Here is a 20,375-nt window from a genome sequence, read left to right on the forward strand (position 1 = left end):
CACTAAGTGGTGTGAGAGCCCGATTGTAATGCAAATGATATTATTTTTTCATGGCAAATGAAATTGGCCAATTAGCAGGCCTTAACATGTTTGATTAGGTTTTTTCAACATTAAGCGATGAAATTTGTGGAGTCGATATCTTGTGCAAAAGTCTCTTGCACCCATATTCCAAACCCAACAGGAAACTGGGTATTTTAGATTGAATGTGAAATTTATATCGAGTTACAGGTAGCATATCAGACACATTGGCACCTAGGGAGTTCAATTCAATTCAATAAACTTTATCCCTTGGGAGAATTCCTCCTCAAAACTGGCGAAACTGTTCATGAGACATAAGTTGTATATAATGGTGAGTTTTTATTCATTAGCCTGACCTGGGCGGGTTGCCAAAGTTTGCCCCTTTTTTTGGCAAAACGCCAAATTTAGGAGATGAATAAAAACTCTAGAGCTGCAGCTATCGAATATTTTAGAAGTCGATTAATCGATAGACTAGTTAGTTCGAATAATCGAGTAATCGGATAAAGAACATGAAAATTAAAATACCTGAGCTGAGCCTCAAACGTTTTTTTTTTTTTTTTTTTAATGAGTATCTATGTACAACAAAAGAACAATCGGCTAACTTACTAACTTACATAGAAAAAGTCAGCTACCTTAAATGCTATAAAATAGAGATGTCCCGAGTCCGATCACGTCATTTTCAAAGTATCGGAATCGGCAAAAAAGTATCGGCCATGCCTTTTTTTAATATACAGTATATACATTTTTAAATTGTTTTCTAATTGTATTTAACGTTACAGACATAATATGTTACACTCATCCAGAGTCTTTAGGCTTAAGGTAGAGTTATCAAATTTATCCCGATAACGTCAGTAATTCCTTTTTTAAAAAAATGTATCACGTTAAAATATTTAACGCAATTAATGAATGCGCTGCACGACCCACTCACGTATTGTCGTGCTCAATCTGTAATGGCGCCATATTACCTATATAGACAGATAAAAGGCAGCGTAAAATGAGTAGTGAATTTTGGCAGCCTTTGGAGCCTTTTTTCAATTTGCTAAAGCCTTACAATCCCTCTCCCTACGATTAGAAATATCATGGGAAGCAATGTGGGGAAGCAAGGTAGCAATTGATCTTTTTCTTAACACCTTATGTTATTTCCCAACGCAGAGAAGATATATCAATTGGTAGCACTACGCAGTCATGGTTCCACTTCCCATCATGCATTTGGGCATGGCTACAGTATCATTTACTGAAAGCTCAACAAATACACTAGATGGCAATATTTAGTCACAATATACAAAGTCACAAGTCTTTCTATCGGTGGATCCCTCTCACAGAAAGAATGTTAATGTAAATGCCATCTTGAGGATTTATTGTCATAATAAACAAATACAGTACTTATGTACTGTATGTTGAATGTATATATTCGTCCGAGTTTTATTCATTTTTTTCTGAATGCATTGCCAAAATGTATATGATCGGGAAAAATTATCGCGAATGATTGGAATTGAATCGGGAGCAAAAAAAAGCAATCGAATCAGGAAATATCAGGATAGGCAGATACTCAAACTAAAACGATCGGATCGGGAGCAATAAAACATGATCGGAACAACCCTGGTATAAAATGCTAAAGTTTATTTATTTATTTTTTTAAAATTTACAATCCTCTTATCAAATGGTTCAAACACATATTCCCACATAAAAACGGCTAAATACACCTATAAACTAAATTATGAATGCATTAAAAAATTTTAGCTCAAACAAAAACTTACGCTGGTCTTAACAGGGAGCAGTTGGATTCAGCCATGTGAAAAGACGCAGACAAGAGGCCAGTGTATCCACTCTAATCAATCAAACTAAATGCAAACACTTTCAAAATAAACCATTACAACACCACTTTAATTAAACAAATACTTGAAGCAGCAAAATTTAATTTGAATATTTTTTTTCTAATCGAATACTCGAGTTAATCGATTGATCGTTGCACCACTAAATAACTCCCTGATCTATGGTTCAATCATTTTCATATCTGGCATGTATGCAAGGTATCCCAGCCCGAACACGACTGCATTGAAATATCACCCCTGCTGAGAACAGGAAACGCACCCCCCCCCCCACCCCCCCGTTTTTGTTTTTTTACTAGACAGGCTCCTCCACCAAAGGAAAAAAAATGACCTCAAACCAGCATCAGGGGAGCCTTAGGACATGTGTTCAGGTGCCTGATTAAAAATATTAAGGTTTCGTTGAAGCAGAGGGGTCCAAACATGAAAGTGAAAATGACGGTCGCCATTTTGTCTCACCACAAATTTTGAACAGTCATAACTTGGTTGATATAAAACAGCACCAAACTTCCAGTGCTTGAAAGTTTTACACCGAAGGGTCCTGTAGGGGTCATTTGCATCAACTCAGCAGCGCCAACTAGTGGCAACAAAAAGTCCCTCATTTAACTTATTCATGTCCAGTTCATTTCAGGTTAGTCATTGTAGTTACAAGACCTATTGTAGTACTCCATTTTAAGGCCCATATCCACATGTCTGTCTGTTGCCTTGACGACCCTTTGTTCGCCATTAAAAGGAAGTCAATTTCTTCAAGGACTGAGGCAGCTTATAGAGCCAAGGAATTTGGCCCACTTGGTCAAATTGGTGCAATTAGAAGGTATTATACAATATTACAATATTATCTCATTCTCTCACTTCACTCACTCCACTCACTCCAGGGTCCTTTTGTGAAACACAAGTGTCAGGTGCTGCTTGGTAAGTTTTGTTTTCTTATCTTGGTTAGATACGCCATGTTGCAAAACAAGCTTTCTTTGATAAAAGCAAAGTTTGAAGGAGAAAATTATTATTTAAAATAAAAATCCTTATTCCCAACCTCGTCAATGTCTTGACTATATTTTCTACTCATTTTGAAACTCATTTTAAAAATAAAAATGTGACTTTAGAAGGAAAACAAAATTGTCTGTGTGACCCCAAACTTTTGAACGGTAGTTTACAGTGGGGCAAATAAGTATTTAGTCAACCACTAATTGTGCAAGTTCTCCCACTTGAAAATATTAGAGAGGCCTGTAATTGTCAACATGGGTAAACCTCAACCATGAGAGAGAGAATGTGGGAGAAAAACCCAGAAAATCACATTGTTTGATTTTTAAAGAATTTATTTGCAAATCATGGTGGAAAATAAGTATTTGGTCAATACCAAAAGTTCATCTCAATACTGTTAAGTACGCTTTGTTGGCAATAACGGAGGCCAAACGTTTTCTGTAACTCTTCAAAAGCTTTTCACACACTGTTGCTGGTATTTTGGTCCATTCCTCCATGCAGATCTCCTCTAGAGCAGTGATGTTTTGGGGCTGTCGTTGGGCAACACAGACTTTCAACTCCCTCCGCAGATTTTCTATGGGGTTGAGATCTGGAGACTGGCTAGGCCACTCCAGGACCTTGAAATGCTTCTTACGAAGCCACTCCTTTGTTGCCCTGGCTTTGTGTTTGGGATCATTGTCATGCCCTTGCTGATGGAAGGAGATTTTCACTCAAAATATCTCGATACATGGCCCCATTCATTCTTTCCTTTACGCAGATCAGTCGTCCTGGTCCCTCTGCAGAAAAACAGCCCCAAAGCATGAGGTTTCCACCCCCATGCTTCGCAGTGGGTATGGTGCAATTTAGTATTCTTTTTCCTCCAAACAAGAGAACTTGTGTTTCTACCAAATAGTTCTATTTTGGGTTCATCTGACCATAACACATTCTCCCAGTCCTCTTCTGGATCATCCAAATGCTCTCTAGCGAACCGCAGACGGGCCCGGACGTGTACTTTCTTCAGCAGGGGGACACGTTTAGCAGTGCAGGATTTAAGTCCCTGGCGGCGCATTGTGTTACTGATAGTAGCCTTTGTTACTGTGGTCCCAGCTCTCTGTAGGTCATTCACTAGGTCCCCCTGTATGGTTCTGGGATTTTTGCTCACCGTTCTTGTTATCATTTTGACGCCACGGGGTGAGGAGGGAGTTGAAAGTCCGTGTTGCCCAACGACAGCCCCAAAACATCACTGCTCTAGAGGAGATCTGCATGGAGGAATGGGCCAAAATACCAGCAACAGTGTGTGAAAAGCTTGCGAAGAGCTACAGAAAACGTTTGGCCTCCGTTATTAAGGGTACATAACAAAGTATTGAGATGAACTTTTGGTATTGACCAAATACTTATTTTCCACCATGATTTGCAAATAAATTCTTTAAAAATCAAACAATGTGATTTACTGTTTTTTTTAATCCACATTCTGTCGCTCATGGTTGAGGTTTACCCATGATGACAATTACAGGCCTCTCTAATATTTTCAAGTTGGAGAACTTGCACAATTAGTGGTTGACTAAATACTTATTTGCCCCATTGTATGTCGAGGTACCACTGTATTTTCGTCCTAAAGACTAACACAAAAATTAAAATGGCTGCCAAAAACACGTTTTCCATGTGGTCTTGAAACATTGATTTCATCCGTGCAGATCCCAATCACCATAAAATAAAAAAAGTAGCCCACTCCATCATTTTTCAATTTATCTGAATATTTTTACAGGAAATAAACACTCGCATATAAAATATAAGCCACTCAAAAGGCACTTTACTCTGATATAATCTCTCCAATTGTCTCATTCCATCAGCTACACCTGCTTACCATTAAGCCACTTGGAGTTGTACTGGGCAGTGCGAAGTGGTGGCAGGCCGCCCAGGCTGCGGTAGATAGCTGGGTCTCGCCCGGAGAAATCCATGGCCGTGGCTGCGTAGAGCTCGCCGCTGGAGGTGATGAGTGCAGTGGAGTTGTGGAGGGGATTGTAAGGACACCGAGCCATTCCGCTAATCTGATCGTGGATCTCGGTCAAATTGGTCAGCTGAGGACGGAAAAAGACGAAGCTGAGTATAGGGAATAAAATAGCGGACGAATTGTTCTCTCAGCACAAAGACCTTGCCGAAATGAAATTATTTGTCTTATTAATACGTGTCCTGAGAGCTGAAACAAAACGAGAGGAAATGGTCTTGTAAATGAGTTGCATATCTTACATATTTCGAAGTTATGGATCATTGCGGAAAGCTGGCAGGAGAATATAGGACAGCATATCAAAGGGCAAAATTAAAATACAAACCGGCAAGCGCGGGTAATGTTTTGTTTTCTTTTGCCAGTATGCAAATGGAGCAGACAAAAATAATCATTACATTATGTTTGGTTTACATAGCGTACACAAAAGCTATCAGTACAAAGCTTGAGAAGGATGAAACAATAACAGAGCAACTTTGGAATAATTAACAACACAAAAAACACACAAATCAAGCAGCAGCCATTGTTCTCATTGATGTTATGAAGTATAACAACAATCCAGTGCTCCAACGATTAATCGATTAACTCAAGTAATTTGATTAGAAAAAAGCTTTGAATCAAGTTTTGCTGCTTTGAATAGTCGTTTAATTAGTGGCGTTGTAATGGTTTGTTTTGAAAGTGTTTGCTTTTAGTTTTATTGATATGGGTGGATACACTGCCCTCTAGTGACAACAGTGAATATGACATAACTCAATTGACATGGCTGAATCCCTGTTAAGACCAACATAAGGTAAGTTTTTGTTAAAGCTGATGTTTTTTTTTTTTTTTTTTTTTTTTATCAATTCATAATTTAGTTTATAGGTATATATTTAGCAGTTTAATGTCTTTTGGGGGGGAAATATGTGAACGATTTGCCAAGAGCATTGTATAAAATTAAAAAAAAAAAAAGCAGTTTATAGCATTTAGGCTTGCGGAAGTTTCTCTATGCAAGTTAGCCAATTGCTCTTTTATTGTACTTAGATCTTCGTGTATTTATTTTTTATACAGTTAGAGACTAAGCTCAGGTACTTTTATTTTCTAAATGAAAGTGCAATTTTTCATAGTTTGAAAAAAACACTTTTAATTTTGTATCGCTTTTAATGCTCTTTTGTATGAGCAAGCTTATCAAGCCTTTGTTTTACATCCCCTAAAATTTATTCTGCAACGTGTTAAATGTTTCTAATATGATTATTCGAACCAGTTGATAGATTAATCGATTACCTAAATAATCGATCGCTGCAGCCCTATAGCAATCAACATTAAAAAAATTTTGCCGATGTTCTGACAAATAGGTATCCCTTGTCAAAAGTAGTATCCCCGCTGTTGATAGCAGCTTAATGTTGAACAAATTTACTTTACGCTTTGACACATTTAGATATATTATTATATTAAATATTTAGATACTCTCGCAATAACGTCAATATTCTTACTTGACAAAAACACTATTAAAACTAGGGCTGTCAAATGTTTAAAATTTTTAATCGAGTTAATTACAGCTTAAAAATTAATTAATTGTTATTAATCGCAATTTGAGCCATTTATAAAATATGCTATATTTTTCTGTAAATTATTGTTGGAATGGAAAGATAAGACAAGACGGATATATACATTCAACATACAGTACATAAGTACTGTATTTGTTTATTACAACAATAAATCAACAAGATGGCATTAACATTATTAGCATTCTCTTAAAGCGATCCATGGATAGAAAAACTTGTAGTTCTTAAAAGATAAATGTTAGTACAAGTTATAGAAATTTTATATTAAAACCCCTCCTAATGTTTTCGTTTTATTAAAATTTGTAAAATTTTCAAACAATAAACTAGTAGCTCGCCATTGTTGATGTCAGTAATTACACCATGCTCACTCCCCAAACCCATAAAATCATTTGGACCCAAGCGCCAGTAGAGGGCGCCAAACAAAAAACAAGCGGACATTACACTGCTGTCATTTTAATCTGTTTGACCGGGGCATGTGCGTTAATTGCATCAAATATTTTAACGTGATTCATTTAAAAAATTAATTACCGCCTGTTAACGCGATCATTTTGACAGCCCTAATTAAAACCCAAGCGACCCAAACTCTATTATCTTGCAATATCATCAATGTTAAAAAATAAAAAAAAGTTGCTACCAAAATCTAAATCTTGTCAATTCAATGTCTGCCGTTGACGACGCTAGACGCCTAATCCATTTAGACTGGGCGGTGCCAAAATAAACATTCATTCGATACCAGAGCATTCTCAGCCAGTCTTTCCGATTTTCCGGCCCTTACATGTCACTTCCTGCTGAGTTTGGGGCATTGCCTATTCATTTCCTCAATTCCTGATTCCTGGATTCGATACCCAAAATCAACAGGAAGTGACCTGTAATTACCCAAATATAACCAGGAAGTGACCCAGAAATGCCTTGAAATCAACATGAAGTGACTGAAAATCAACGGCAAAGGAACCTGAAATGCCCCCAACTTCGACTCATTGGGTGCCATTGACGGCCATAGACGTCCAATCTGTTTGAAGTGGGAGGGATGGCATTCGTTCATTCGCTGCCAGCCTCCCAGTTCAAATGAATTGGACGTCTACTAGGGCTACAGCTATCCATTATTTTAGTAGTCGATTGAGCTATCAACTTGCTAGTTTGAATAATCGCGTAATCAGTATAGGAACGTTGCAGAATCAATTTTACAAGATGTAAACACTTTCAAAAAAGTATTAAATGCGAACACGAAAAGTAAAACTCCCGAGTGTTTCTTCAAACTATGCAGAATTTAATATAACTTTCATTAAAAAAAAAAAAAAAAAACTTAAATACCTGATCTGAGCCTCTAGCTTCAATGTTATAAACTTTATTTTTTTTTTTTTTTTACAATGCACTTAAGTAAAACACATATTCCCACAAAAAACAGCTAAATACACCTGTAAACTAAATTACAAATGCATAAAACAACATTAGCTGAACAAAAACTTACCTTCTTCTTCTTAGCAGAAAGCAGCTGGATTCAGCCATTTAAATGAGTGATGTCATATTCACTATCGCCACTAGAGGGCAGTGTATCCACCAAATCAAGAAACTAAATGCAAACACTTTCAAAACAAACCATCAAAATGCCACTCTAATGAAACGAATCCTCGAAGCTTTTTTCTAATCCAATTACTCGAGTTAACTGATTAATCGTTGCAGCACCAATGTCTACTAGAGATAAAATCCAATTCACAGCTTGGTTTCTGGCTTATTACTTGTATTGTAAAATAGAATGCTTTCCCGAATCATGTATCGACAATTGTTATATGGCCATATTGTGGAAATTGTTATCATGAGCCTTTCATCCCAAATCGTATCGTATTGTGAGGGTACCCAGAGGCTCCCACCCTTAAAAACCATCACTCATGAGCTTTTTCTATCAATACAAATAAGAATAATTTCCAGCTTGACCATAATTTTACTACTACTACACTTCTGATGGCATGGCTTCAAGATTATTTAATAGTTTCCATGTAAACAAAATAAAAGGCATTAGCTTAGGGGAACTTCATTTAAGTAACTCTTGAAGCAATTGAGTGATTCTGCCTTGCAATTACTTTCCTATCACTCAAAAGTTCACATGTATAACTCAGCGCCGGTGGCCACTGTTGGCTCAACTCAATTTCCTTCGACCTCACACATTTTTAGTAGAGACGTAATGGGTTTGCCCGCATGGTAGGCCGCACTCCATTCAGCACACGGAAAAGGCTAGTTCTTAAGCCAATTTCCGATTTGGATCGGAGCATTTGCTCCGTCCGCGTTTGCTCCACCCAAGCCACAACAAAACAGAGCAGTTCTGTATGCTTGAGAAAGCCTGCTATTGACTGGACTTCTCCTGTGGGCTGGACAAGCCAGTTTTTGGCCATTTAAAGGAAGCGCAATGACAGATCAGCTGTGCATCCAGGAGGAAGTGAGTATAAGTCATCTATAGTGCAGCCAGCAGCTGTGCAACAAGGACAAGTGTCTCTAAAAGCCTATAATAAAGATTTTTAAAAGACAAGAGATTGGGATTGATGTATGGTGCCACTCAAGATTGTGAAAAAGTGTTAGTGAGACAGCAAACCTGACTGAGATTAAGCCCATCCCCCTTAAACGATTTGGTTACAGCACTCTATGATCCAATATTATACAGAATAGTACAGTGTTGGAAATATTGTGCACACAGTTAACATTTATGCTTTCCTTGTTATTAGGGTTGTTCCAATCATGTTTTTTTGCTCCCGAGCCGATCGTTTTAGTTTGAGTATCTGCCGATCCCGATATTTCCCGATCCGATTGCTTTTTTTGCTCCCGATTCAATTCCAATCATTCCCGATAATTTTTCCCGATCATATACATTTTGGCAATGCATTAAGAAAAAAATGAATAAAACTCGGACGAATATATACATTCAACATACAGTACATAGGTACTGTATTTGTTTATTATGACAATAAATATATATATTTATATATATATATTGGATGCTTTCAGTGCTTTTTTCTGGTAGCCAAGCCACAGACTAACGCTAGCGGCTAACAGTGGCTACAAATGAACGTGATGGAGTCGGATAGCGGCTCTAACCTTGTCGAAACGGCTGAAATTAATGAGTGGACTGGGCACGGACTTCATGTAGCAATCATTATGTCGCGTTATTTGGCATCTCTGTGTGATTTCTCTGAAAGCTTTCATGATGGTAAAGCACTCAGCATAAAGTATAATCCAACAGTGAAGCCTATATATGACAGTTTAATGGCCACAGCTGTTTTTCTGTATGTGTTTGCTTTATTCTGCCATCATGAAATCTTAAATGTTTCATTGGCATCAGAGCAATACAGCTTTAATCTGGGTGTGTCTGTGTGGGGGGGTGCATGTATTAAAGCTGCAAGTCATTTGTGTTAGAATGACATGTTTGCACAGTCGTCATATTGATTTTTATAATGTTGTACATTTTTCAAGTTATACAAGCTGTTATAAATGTTCATACTAGAATTCTTATTGTTGACCAGATTTTTTTTAATACTTAATGTTTAGACTGCATGTGCAATTGTTAAATTGAAAGCTGGTATAAATTTAACGAGAAATGATTATTTGTATTCCATGCATTGATTCAAATTTTCAAATTATATAACAGTGCACTTGGGCAAATTTATCGTCGTTTATCGTTATCGAGGTAAATCTGCTCAATTTATCGTGATACGTACTTAAGGACATATCGCCCAGCCCTAATTGCTATATAAACATGGAACCCACCAAAAGAAAGATTAGACTTTCTTCTTTCAGCAGAAAAACAAGTTAGTTCATATCTTTTTCCATTCTTTAGAAATCAGCAATAGAAAATGGCTTACTTTGAGCAATTTTCCAATTTCTGATGAAAAAACTGAGAAATTGAGCTTTTTGTAAAAGCATATATTTCAAACATAACTTTTAACAAAGCTATTTTTCGCTTTTGTGACATCCCAAACATCTGAATAATGTTTTCGTTCTACAAAATAACATAAACAACAAGACAAATAGAGCTTTTGATCGCAAAGTAACAATCTATTTACAAATAACCAAACTATTGAACTGTTGAACTATTTGCGCACATAACAACGGGGAACGCTCTCGGCTGCTCCCGGTTGAATGAGGTGGCTCCCAGTAATCTGATGAGTCCGGATCAAGATCGGTCTCACTTTTTTCATCATCTTCATCGCTGGTTTCAAACTCGGGCTCAGGAGTAACGCAACGTGAGGTCCGCAGAACGCGTACCAGAACCTGACACTGTTGTGGCCGTCATCATCTGTCTCATCAAGATAGATTTTTTTTAATCCTTCTTTGACGATGGTTTCGTTTTCTTTTCAAAATACTCCTCCAGTGTCGTTTAACTTTTTAACCCACATTTTTCTCAAATTCTCACACGTCTTCACAAGATCCCCCCAACTTCCGTTTCCTGTCTATTTTTCTTCACTTCCTTTCTTGGCCAGAGATGAGTTCTCACAAAATGCGCTACTGCCTTCCAGTGGCCAGTTTTATTGCTTTAAAATGAGTTTTGAGCATTGTGCATTGCAGTTTAGGTGCAACAGAACCTAGAGATGCCTCTTGTCAAAATAAAATGTAAAAGACGGATAAATACGTTTTTGGCACACTGAAACAATTAAAAATAGAACGTATTTATACGTTTTTGGGAGCAAATGAGTTAAAGAGTTTACATTTAAAATGCTGGTTTGCACTAATAAATACTGCTGTCTTGATTTACAAACATGTCATTAAGGTTGCAACTTTATTTTTTTTTTTAAGTTCAAGTAACAGCAAGTTACAAAGAAGGGTTAATGAACAACAACTCCGGCTTCCCCTTGATTTGTTGGAACACAATACCAAGTGAAATATGTGACTAATTACACTCCAAGAACAGCTTCATCGACTTTGGAGGGATTTGTAGAAATGCATAAACAGTGGAAAACTGGATTACATTAGAATTAACAAATGATCCTTTTAAACCAGCAACATGGCTTGAGTTTAAAAAAAAAAATGAAGACAGGATCATTGACAAGACAAGGACTAATGGTTGTTGGGAGCAATTATCTGAAGAAAAGGTCCTTCCATCAAAGGACATAATAGGATTCACTTTTATTATTATTATTTTTTTTAATTATCTCAAGACCCCTGATTGTACAATATGTCGACTGCCATCTATCAGAAAATAGTGGCACAATAATGACTGAGAAGAAATGTCAAATGCATAGAGATTATCTTAATCTGCATGAAGTTACTTCTTTAAGCATATTTAAATTGCAGCGTTGGATTGGAGTTTCAACAGTGGAATTTTAAAGGTGCACAACGTAGGATTAATGGCCAAAAATGGTACTGTAACTAGATCAAAATATTGACAAGCACATTGGCGAACCCGCAGGAGAAGCTATATCTTATTTTTAATTTTCATGAAAGATGTTTTCAATGTAATAATGCCAACATTTAGTAAGGGCTATAAAAAGAGCTGGAGTTGGCCAAAACTTACCTGAGAAAGCCAAAAAAGTTTTGGAAGAATGTTCTCTGGTCAGATGAGACAAAAGTAGAGCTTTTTGGGAAAAGACATCAACAGAGTTTACAAGAAAAAAAAAACGAGGCCTTCAAAGAAAAGAACACGGTCCCTACAGTCAAACTTGGCGGAGGCTTCCTGATGTTTTGGGGTTGCTTTACTTCCTCTGGCACTGGACTGCTTAACCGTATGGATGGCATAATGACGTCGGAAGACTTTCAACAAGTTTTGCAGCATAATGTAGGACTCAGTGTGAGAAAGCTGGGTCTCCCTCTGTGGTCATGGGCACTAATAATGGTTTTAGAGAAAGCACTGGAGACTTTTAAAGTAGCCACTAATAAGTCCTGACCTGAATCCCATAGAACACCTGTGGAGAGTTCTGAAAATGGCAGTTTGGAGAGGGCACCCCTTCAAATCTCAGAGACCTGGCGCAGTTGGCCAAAGAAAACTGGTCTAAAATTCCAGCAGAGCATTTCATTTTCATTGATGGATACCGGAAGTGGTTGTTTGCAGTTATTTTGTCTAAAGGTTGTGCTACCAAGTATTAGGTTGAGGGTGCCAATATTTTTTGTCTGGCCCATTTTTGGAGTTTTGAGTGAAATGATAATGATTTAATTTGTTTTCATTCTCTCTTGTGTTTTTTCATCGCAAGCAAAATAAATGAAGATATTACTACATAGCATTTGTATTTGCAATCATTTTCTGGGAGAAACAGAGCATTATCTGACAGGATAGCAGGGGTGTCAATACTGTTGGCCAGCAGTGTATATCTTGATGGCCTAATTTTCAAATAAATTAAAACCTGAGAACTGAAAGGTAGTCCTATGAATAATAATCAAAATTACTTCTTAAACTAATGTATAAAACAAGAGTCAAAGTCTTCCCGCTCCCTGGCCGCGCTGAATCCTGACACCACATTGTCTGGCGACGTTTAGGCTCATTTACATACTAACAGTGATTAGATGTTTACTGGGGGCTGTGGGCGCTTTACTGTGCGCACGCGCTGACCATCCTGTGAATACACACACAGTGGGGGGAAAGAGATAAGAACTGATACAACTGTACATCGTTTTCGTGTCACCTTTTCGGCTGATTTTTTTCCACGACTGCAGATTAATCCGTCAACTGGTAATGTATGGTAATGTGAGTACAAAAATGTGCCTTTTCACCTTATATAATTTTTGATTTGAGGGGGCAAGACATTTATTTTAGGTAGCACTGCCCCCTCTTGCCGCTGCGTAGAGCCGGCGTCAGTTGGATCATGAGGGGCGAATGAAGACGACGCTGCGATATACACATATAAATACAGTAGAGGTCCCTCAAAGCCAATTGGATGCCAGGAATGCTAGGCAATAGCCAATGGCAGAGCAGCATTAAGTATTGAAAGGAATCGTTACCTTTCTCGCACACACCAAATTACTGTTTGCATTACTCTAACACACGTTAGGAGTATTTTAGATAAAAAGTTAATTAGGTTCGCTTGGAAGGTTCACAACAGCCTACTAGGGAAGTCTTCTGCTTTAAGATGGCGGCCGTTTACTAACGCATCTAGTTTTCCATACTTCAATGTTGCTGATGAAGTCGAGTGTCATTTTGCATCTAGTTCTATATACCGTATTGGCCCGAATATAAGACGGTGTTTTTTGCATTAAAGTAAGAATGAAAACCTGGGGGACGTCTTATAACTGCGGCCTAAAAAAAAAAACAAAAACAAAAAAAAACTGCGGCCTAGACATATACCCATTCACGACGCTGGATGGCGCCAGTCATCAATGAATCGAATGCTGAACTTCAGTTAGTTAGACTTCACTTTGATAATTAATGCAGTTATTGCAATTTTGTTTTATCACAATATTTTTTTCTTATTTATATTTCAAAAACCAGAAGCCATTCATTTATGAATTTGATTGCACTTTAGTTTACATATTTAAATGTTAAATGTTCAGATATTAAGTTTTGAATGCCTTTTCTCTCAAATATATTGTTATAATCATTTGTTTCAGATGTATTGTAATTATTTTCTGTATAAAAATTAATTTGGTGTTCAAAAAGTCTTTTTTTCAAACTTGAGTCTTGAAAAAGAGGGGGTCGTCTTATAATCGGGGTCGTCTTATATTCGGGCCAATACGGTACATATGATATCTATTATCTACAGTTAAACGATGTTGACGTAGTTTGTAGCGGCTGTCAGCAGCAGTCAGGTATTCTTGTGTTTTTTATCCAGCGGCATGAGTTGAGCTAAAGCCGTGAGTTGAGCATTGGCATTACCCGGGTCTACGACAAGCATGATGTTTACTCTCGGAACGCAATGCGGTCCGTTTCTCATTGCGTCCCGAAGACCGTGCTGTGTATTAGTTCCGCTTTACTCGACATATTTCAATAATCGGAATTTGGATGTTTGTGAATCGTTCTCGAATCTTCCACGGACGAATCGCTCAAGGATGTAATGACTGCTAGGCATGTTGTACCGTGGTTCTAAGTGTTGGATGGTGCGTCTTTACTCACGAGAGATAATGGCTCGTCATCCAGAATGAATTCTTCGACTCTTGTTATTCCCTGGGCTTTGGGAATGTCGAGTGCCAGTTTGTCACGCAGAGCAAAAGTTTCTGCCAGTGTTAGTTGCGTAGGACCTTTCTTTTTGTCTTCGGTTTTCTGAACAAACTCCTTATATTGTTTGTGGTGGTATTTCGCAATATGCTTGATTAGGTTGGTTGAATTAAAACTTTTTACAGCTTTACCACCACGCTTGACTTTATTGTGGCATATGTTGCGCTCTGCCTCTTCGTCTTTGTCGTCCTTTAAGGTAAAATGATCCCACACAGCTGACATTTTTATTTCTATTTTATGTAGTGTTGAAGGTGTGCCGTAAAATGCGGACCGGATTTTAGGGGAAGCAAAGCAAAAACTGGAATGGATTATGTAAATCGGTGCGCTGGAAAACCCGGACCGGATTTTAAAAAAAAAAAAAATGGATTGGAAGTCTGGATCGGAATTTTTACGTGTCGGCCGATCCGATACCGATGCGTATTTTTTTGCCCATATCGGCGTCCGATCCAAATATCGGATCGGGACATCTCTAATTGAAATACTATGGGCATTTCATGAATAATTAAAGTGTAAATCTTACATTGTGCACCTTCAAATTGCTGAAGCCAAATGTTTATATAGGTTAGATTGCAACATATACCGTTCGGTTGGTGCAGATGGGAGTGAAGGCATTAGTCCCACAGGTAAACAGTCTGTTTCCATTGACCAGCAGCACCCTAATGTAGTTCTGGCACTCCTCCTGCAAAAACACAGCAGAAAGCAGTGGAAGTTAGCAGCTGGAAGCCGATCCACTATCTACTTATTGACAAGCAGCAGCATTAGGCATAGGCACAAAATTACACTTTGTGTTTGTAAATGAGACGAAACTGCGGGAGGACTACTCTGAAACATGGTCAGGATTGACTTTGTGTGATCAAGTCTAATGACTCTCAATTCAACATGAAACACATCTGAACCAGGTAGCTAACCGATAAAACGCAGGACAGTCAAGAGAGGACCACTTTCAGAAAATTGTCTTGACTGGTCAGAAAGTGAAATAAAAGTGTAGCCTTGAATACACTTCACTCAATCATGTCGCTGCCCCCTACGTGAATCAATTCACTTTGCTCTTGAGTATGCTTAAATACATTCTCCCGCTCTATTCTTCATTCACTTTTCCGTGCAGACATTGGCGTGGGCCGGCAGCAAACCACTTAGCGAGCGCCTCGCTAGAAATAAAGCAAGGTGACGGCGTGATTGATTTATTGAATGATTGCTTGACCGGTGTGAACTTTGCCGTTAGGCTTTCAGGGTAGTTTTGCTGGAGATCTCCATCAATAAGCACACGACAAATGGAACAACGGTGGTTGGCATTCATGTCAAGAGTGCAGTGATTGTTTTTTTTGCCCCCAGATACAAATTCTCACTGCGTCCTGTTGTCTTTAACCTTGTAGAAATGTAAAACATTGTAAAGCAGCTCGTGTCTTGAGAGGTAGGGTTGCCAACTCCTTGAAACAAAATAAGGGTCCTGAAGGGAATAGTTACCTTTCTCGCACACACCATATAACTGTTTGCATTACTCTAACACACTTAATATAATCAATCAGGGAATAGTATAGTTTCTCATATGTACTGTAGGACTGTTTGTACTACTCTAACACACCGAATATAAAATAAATAGCACCTACACCATAGTTTAATGAAAAGAAGCAAAATAGATACACAACGCCATCTTATCACAGAAGCACAACGTGTGCGTTACGAGCAAGATTGACGCACCAACTTTCGCAATCAGTTCTCCCGGCCACTCCAAGGACAAAGAGCAGGGCGCTCTGTCCTAAAACAAGTAGCATTGGCCGCCCAACCAGTATATAAAGTTGATAACGGGCGCTTGGGACGTCAAGACCGGCGTCGGTCGCTGTGGCAACCTCGTCCCAGCCACGAAGGATGACGCAGGAACCTAACCACCCAAAACCGGCCACACCTTCGGCCCAGCCCACTCCACCACAGCTTTCAAAAAGACTGGACACCTAGATAACAAACGGTTCGCTGCTCGGAAACATTTCTATGTAGCCTTGTTTTGGATCCAGAATTGTTCGTCCGTCGTCTGTTTTGCCTTGTTTTTTCACCAATGTCGACGAATAAATTGTCAACCTGTTTTCGGTGCGCCTTCTTCAAACTTTTGGAACATGGAGTCAGTACAAAGGGTTAACATGGGAGTGAACACGCGGAATGTCGGGCCCCACTTCGTTTGGCTGGCGGTGTTTCCGCGGCTTGGCGGGGGGGAACCCGAATTCCTTCAGTCCTCATTGGATAACAGTCACCCTTTGATTTAGTTTACTTATTTGAAAAGTGATTTTTAAAGGGTACCACAGATAGAAAAACATGTAATTCCAAAACGATAAAAGTTAGGATGAGTTATAATTAGTGCTGCAACCATTAATCGATTAATTTGAGCAATTCGATTAGAAAAAAGCTTCGAATTAAATTTTGCTGCTTCTAATATTCGTTTGATTAAAGTGGCGTTGTAATGGTTTGTTTTAAAAGTGTTGGTATTTATTTCTCTTGATTTGGGTGGATACACTGCCCTCTAGTGGCAACAGTGATAACCATTTATGACATAACTCATTTAACATGGCTGAATCCAGCTGCTCCCTGTTAAGACCAACATAAGGTAAGTTTATGTTTCAGCTAATGATTTTTAAGGCATTCGAAATTTAGTTCATAAGTATATTTTGCATTTTTTGCGGGAATATGTCTTTGAATAATTTGTTAAGAGCATTGTAAAAAAAAAAAAAAAAAAAAAAAGCATTTTATAGCATATAAGCTAACAGAATTTTGCTATGCAAGTTAGCCAATTGTTCTTTTGTTGTACTCAGATCCTTATTAATTTTTTATACCATTTGAGGCTAAGCTCAGGTATTTTTAAATGAAAGTGCAATTCTGCATAGTTTGAAGAAACATTTTCTATTATCTCCTACAATATATCCTGCAACACATTAATTAAATGTTTCAAATCTGATTACTCGATTATTCGAGCGAACTGGTTGATAGATTAATCGACTACTACAATAAACGATAGCTGCAGCCCTAGTTATAATAATTTGATATTAAAACCCCTCTTAATGTCTTCCTTTTCATAAAATTTGTAAAATTTGTTTAACTAGTACAGGGGTGGGCAAAGTATTCCACAAAGGGCCGCAGTGGGTGCGGGTTTTTGTTCATACTCATCATGAGGACAACTTTTCACCAATCTGGTTTCTTACAAGTGCAATCAGTTGATTGCAGTCAGGTGCTTCTTGTTTCCAATGAAACCTCATTGGTTAAACTGTCTGTGCTGAATCAGTTGGAACAAAGACCAGGACCCACTGCGGCCCTCGAGGACCGGTTTGCCCACCCCTGAACCGGTAGGTCGCCATTGTTGTTGACGACACAATGCACTCTGGGCAGTGATGTCAGTGGAAGGCGCTGCCGGGCTACCACAGTGTCACTCTTTCTATACATAAACATGTCGTCGGTTCCGCCCTTCTAATTTGATCCCGAGCGGAAAAGTGATGAGCAGGACAGCGATGTCAATATTTCACAAAACGAGCAGCAAAAGCAATTAAATGAAGGTCTCCGAGCATGTGACAGACAAGCGCGTAAACTACAGGACTATACATCCGCGTGACGTGAGAGTCATGATTTTCCTTATAAAGCAGTTGCAACCCACATGCGTTGTCTTCCTATGTGCAGTAAAACCTGAAAGGGAAACGCAACTGAAAAGAAATTGTGGCTGGCTTGACCACGGAATTAGAAAATGCGTCTCACTTCAGACAGCAAGCAGACAACAGTAACAATGGGATTGCGTAAAAGGGTTTATTGAACACACCAAAAAACACACAAAAAGGGAGACACAAAAGGGTCCTTAACTCGTTTGCTCCCCAAAACGTATAAATATGTTCTATTTTTAATTGTTTCAGTGTCCCAAAGGTGTATTTATACGTCTTTTAGGTTTTTTTTTTTTTCAAAAGAGACATCTCTGGGTTCTGATTCAACGTAGCTCCAAAGCACAAAGCTGAAAATCCATTTTACAGCAATAAAATGGCCACTGGAGGGCAGAAGCACATTTGGTATGACCCGCAACCCAATTCAACGGCAACGAACGGCCAAGCCGCAAAGCTGGGGCGTCGACGGAAGACGACCGAATGGATGCCAGGCGACAGACGACCAGCAGAACGACAGAGACCACTAGTGCAGTGGACGATGCCTTTGAGTCCATGCTGCTTGCGAGGAGGGCCCGCAGAGACAAAAAAAATTTCATCTTTATGACACAGCCGGCAATGAGGGAAAAGTTTAACCGGCTGTCGTGGCCGGAACAGCGTCATATTTCAGTTAGTTATGTGTAAATAAATTGTTACTTTGCTATAAAAAGCTGTATTTGTCTTGTTATTTATCTTATTTTGTAAAAGGAAATTATTCAGCTGTTTGGGATGTAACTAAAGCAAAAAATAGCTGTGAAAAAGTCAAAGATATGTTTGAAATGTATGCTTTCACAAAAAGCTTAATTCCTCCGTTTTTTCCTCAGAAATTGGAAAATTGCTCAAACTAAGCTATTTTCTAATGCTGATTTCTAAATCTTAACTTTTTTTTTCTGCTGAAAGAACAGTCTAATCTTTCTTTTGGTGGGTTCCATGTTATATAGCAATAGAACAGAATTTGCTGTGGGCCTTGCAAAATCAGTCAAAATCCAATAAAATGGCCGGGAGCGAAGGGCCTTGCTCCAGTGAAAATGGCTGGGAGTGAATGAGTTAACAGTAGGTTGGGATTAATTGAAGAAAAACAGAAAAAAAAGAGGGAAAACCACGGTGAGGGGCAGACAAACAAAAAAAAGCAATGAAGCAATGAAGAGATATACAAACTGTCAAATGGCAGCAAGTCAATATCTCAGCAAGCCGCCTAGGATCGGTTTAAAGACACTGCTTTGTAACAAAACATTCTGACCAGCAGCAGAATGTGACAAAATCATGCCAATCGTCATACTAGCAACTGCGTCATCACTCTCAGCGTGCATTCCACGTGTAAAACAAGGCGCTACAGGAAATCACTGATTGCTATTCTCCTAGATCATGTCGCGTCTCCTGTTACCCATTTCCTCAGTGTCTCCGCTGATGACATTAATAATCGCTAACTAAATCCCCATCAACTAAATTAGTCACAATAGTGGCATCAATAGCTAACAGTGATGAAACACATGCACTCAGACCGGATCCGGAACTGTAGCTGCAGGGGGGAGCGGCGAAAAACGGAAGCCAAAGGGGAATGCGGTGCCAGTCAAGGCTAGCGTTTCCTCCATATTTTTGTGACGCACCATACCAGTGTTTGCTCATTCTACGAATAAGAGACACTATTTTTGAGTTTCATGATAATACCGGACAAAGCGCATCCCTTGTAAGCACAGTATGGGCCACGTACTTATGTTTCTGAATACAGAACGATTCAGTTTTTCAAGCGACAGTTGGCAACCCTTCTTGAGATGTCTTTTTTAAAGCCACCACACTACTTACTGACACAAGAGGCACTTTATTCCTTCCAATCAAAGAGGAATTCGACTCAACTTAGTCATTTCCTGGTACTAAGTACAGTAAATGTATGTTATTTTATATTCGCTCATGTATGCAGTCCAGTGTCTGAACTCCTCCCGGCACTGGTAGTTTTATGACCATACACACACATATATATATATATATATATATATATATATATATATAGCCGTGCTACTTGAAAGCATCCGGTTACATTCATTACGCTACTATAATTGCATTTCTTTCAAACAGCCTGGTGCCATAATAAATAATGGCATAGTTAATATTTTCCAAGGCTCGTCGTCTTGTTTACAAAAACTAGTGTTGCATGACTATTATAATACGCAGTCTGTTATAGTTTTGCTGTAGAATACAAAGCAATCAGTTTGTCAACGCGATTCAAGCCAATTTCATGTCATGGAA

General features: G+C 38.6%; 1 protein-coding gene across 5 annotated transcripts in view; it reads right to left on the bottom strand.

The window, feature by feature from the left end:
- sema5a (sema domain, seven thrombospondin repeats (type 1 and type 1-like), transmembrane domain (TM) and short cytoplasmic domain, (semaphorin) 5A) overlaps positions 1 to 20,375 on the bottom strand; it is a 327,060-nt gene that overhangs the window by 114,900 nt on the left and 191,785 nt on the right. For all 5 annotated transcript variants that reach the window (XR_009061597.1, XM_057823814.1, XM_057823813.1 and 2 more), the window contains 2 exons: positions 15,050 to 15,148; positions 4,666 to 4,879 (listed from right to left, as the gene is read on the bottom strand). Coding sequence is in view for 4 of the 5 variants with exons in the window: in XM_057823814.1 (XP_057679797.1) it covers positions 4,666 to 4,879; positions 15,050 to 15,148 (313 nt within the window). In the remaining variant the exon portion in view is untranslated. The remainder of the gene's footprint in view (positions 1 to 4,665; positions 4,880 to 15,049; positions 15,149 to 20,375) is intronic.

The sequence above is a fragment of the Corythoichthys intestinalis genome, chromosome 20, assembly GCF_030265065.1.
Source record: "Corythoichthys intestinalis isolate RoL2023-P3 chromosome 20, ASM3026506v1, whole genome shotgun sequence".
Classification (NCBI taxonomy): Eukaryota; Metazoa; Chordata; class Actinopteri; order Syngnathiformes; family Syngnathidae; genus Corythoichthys; species Corythoichthys intestinalis.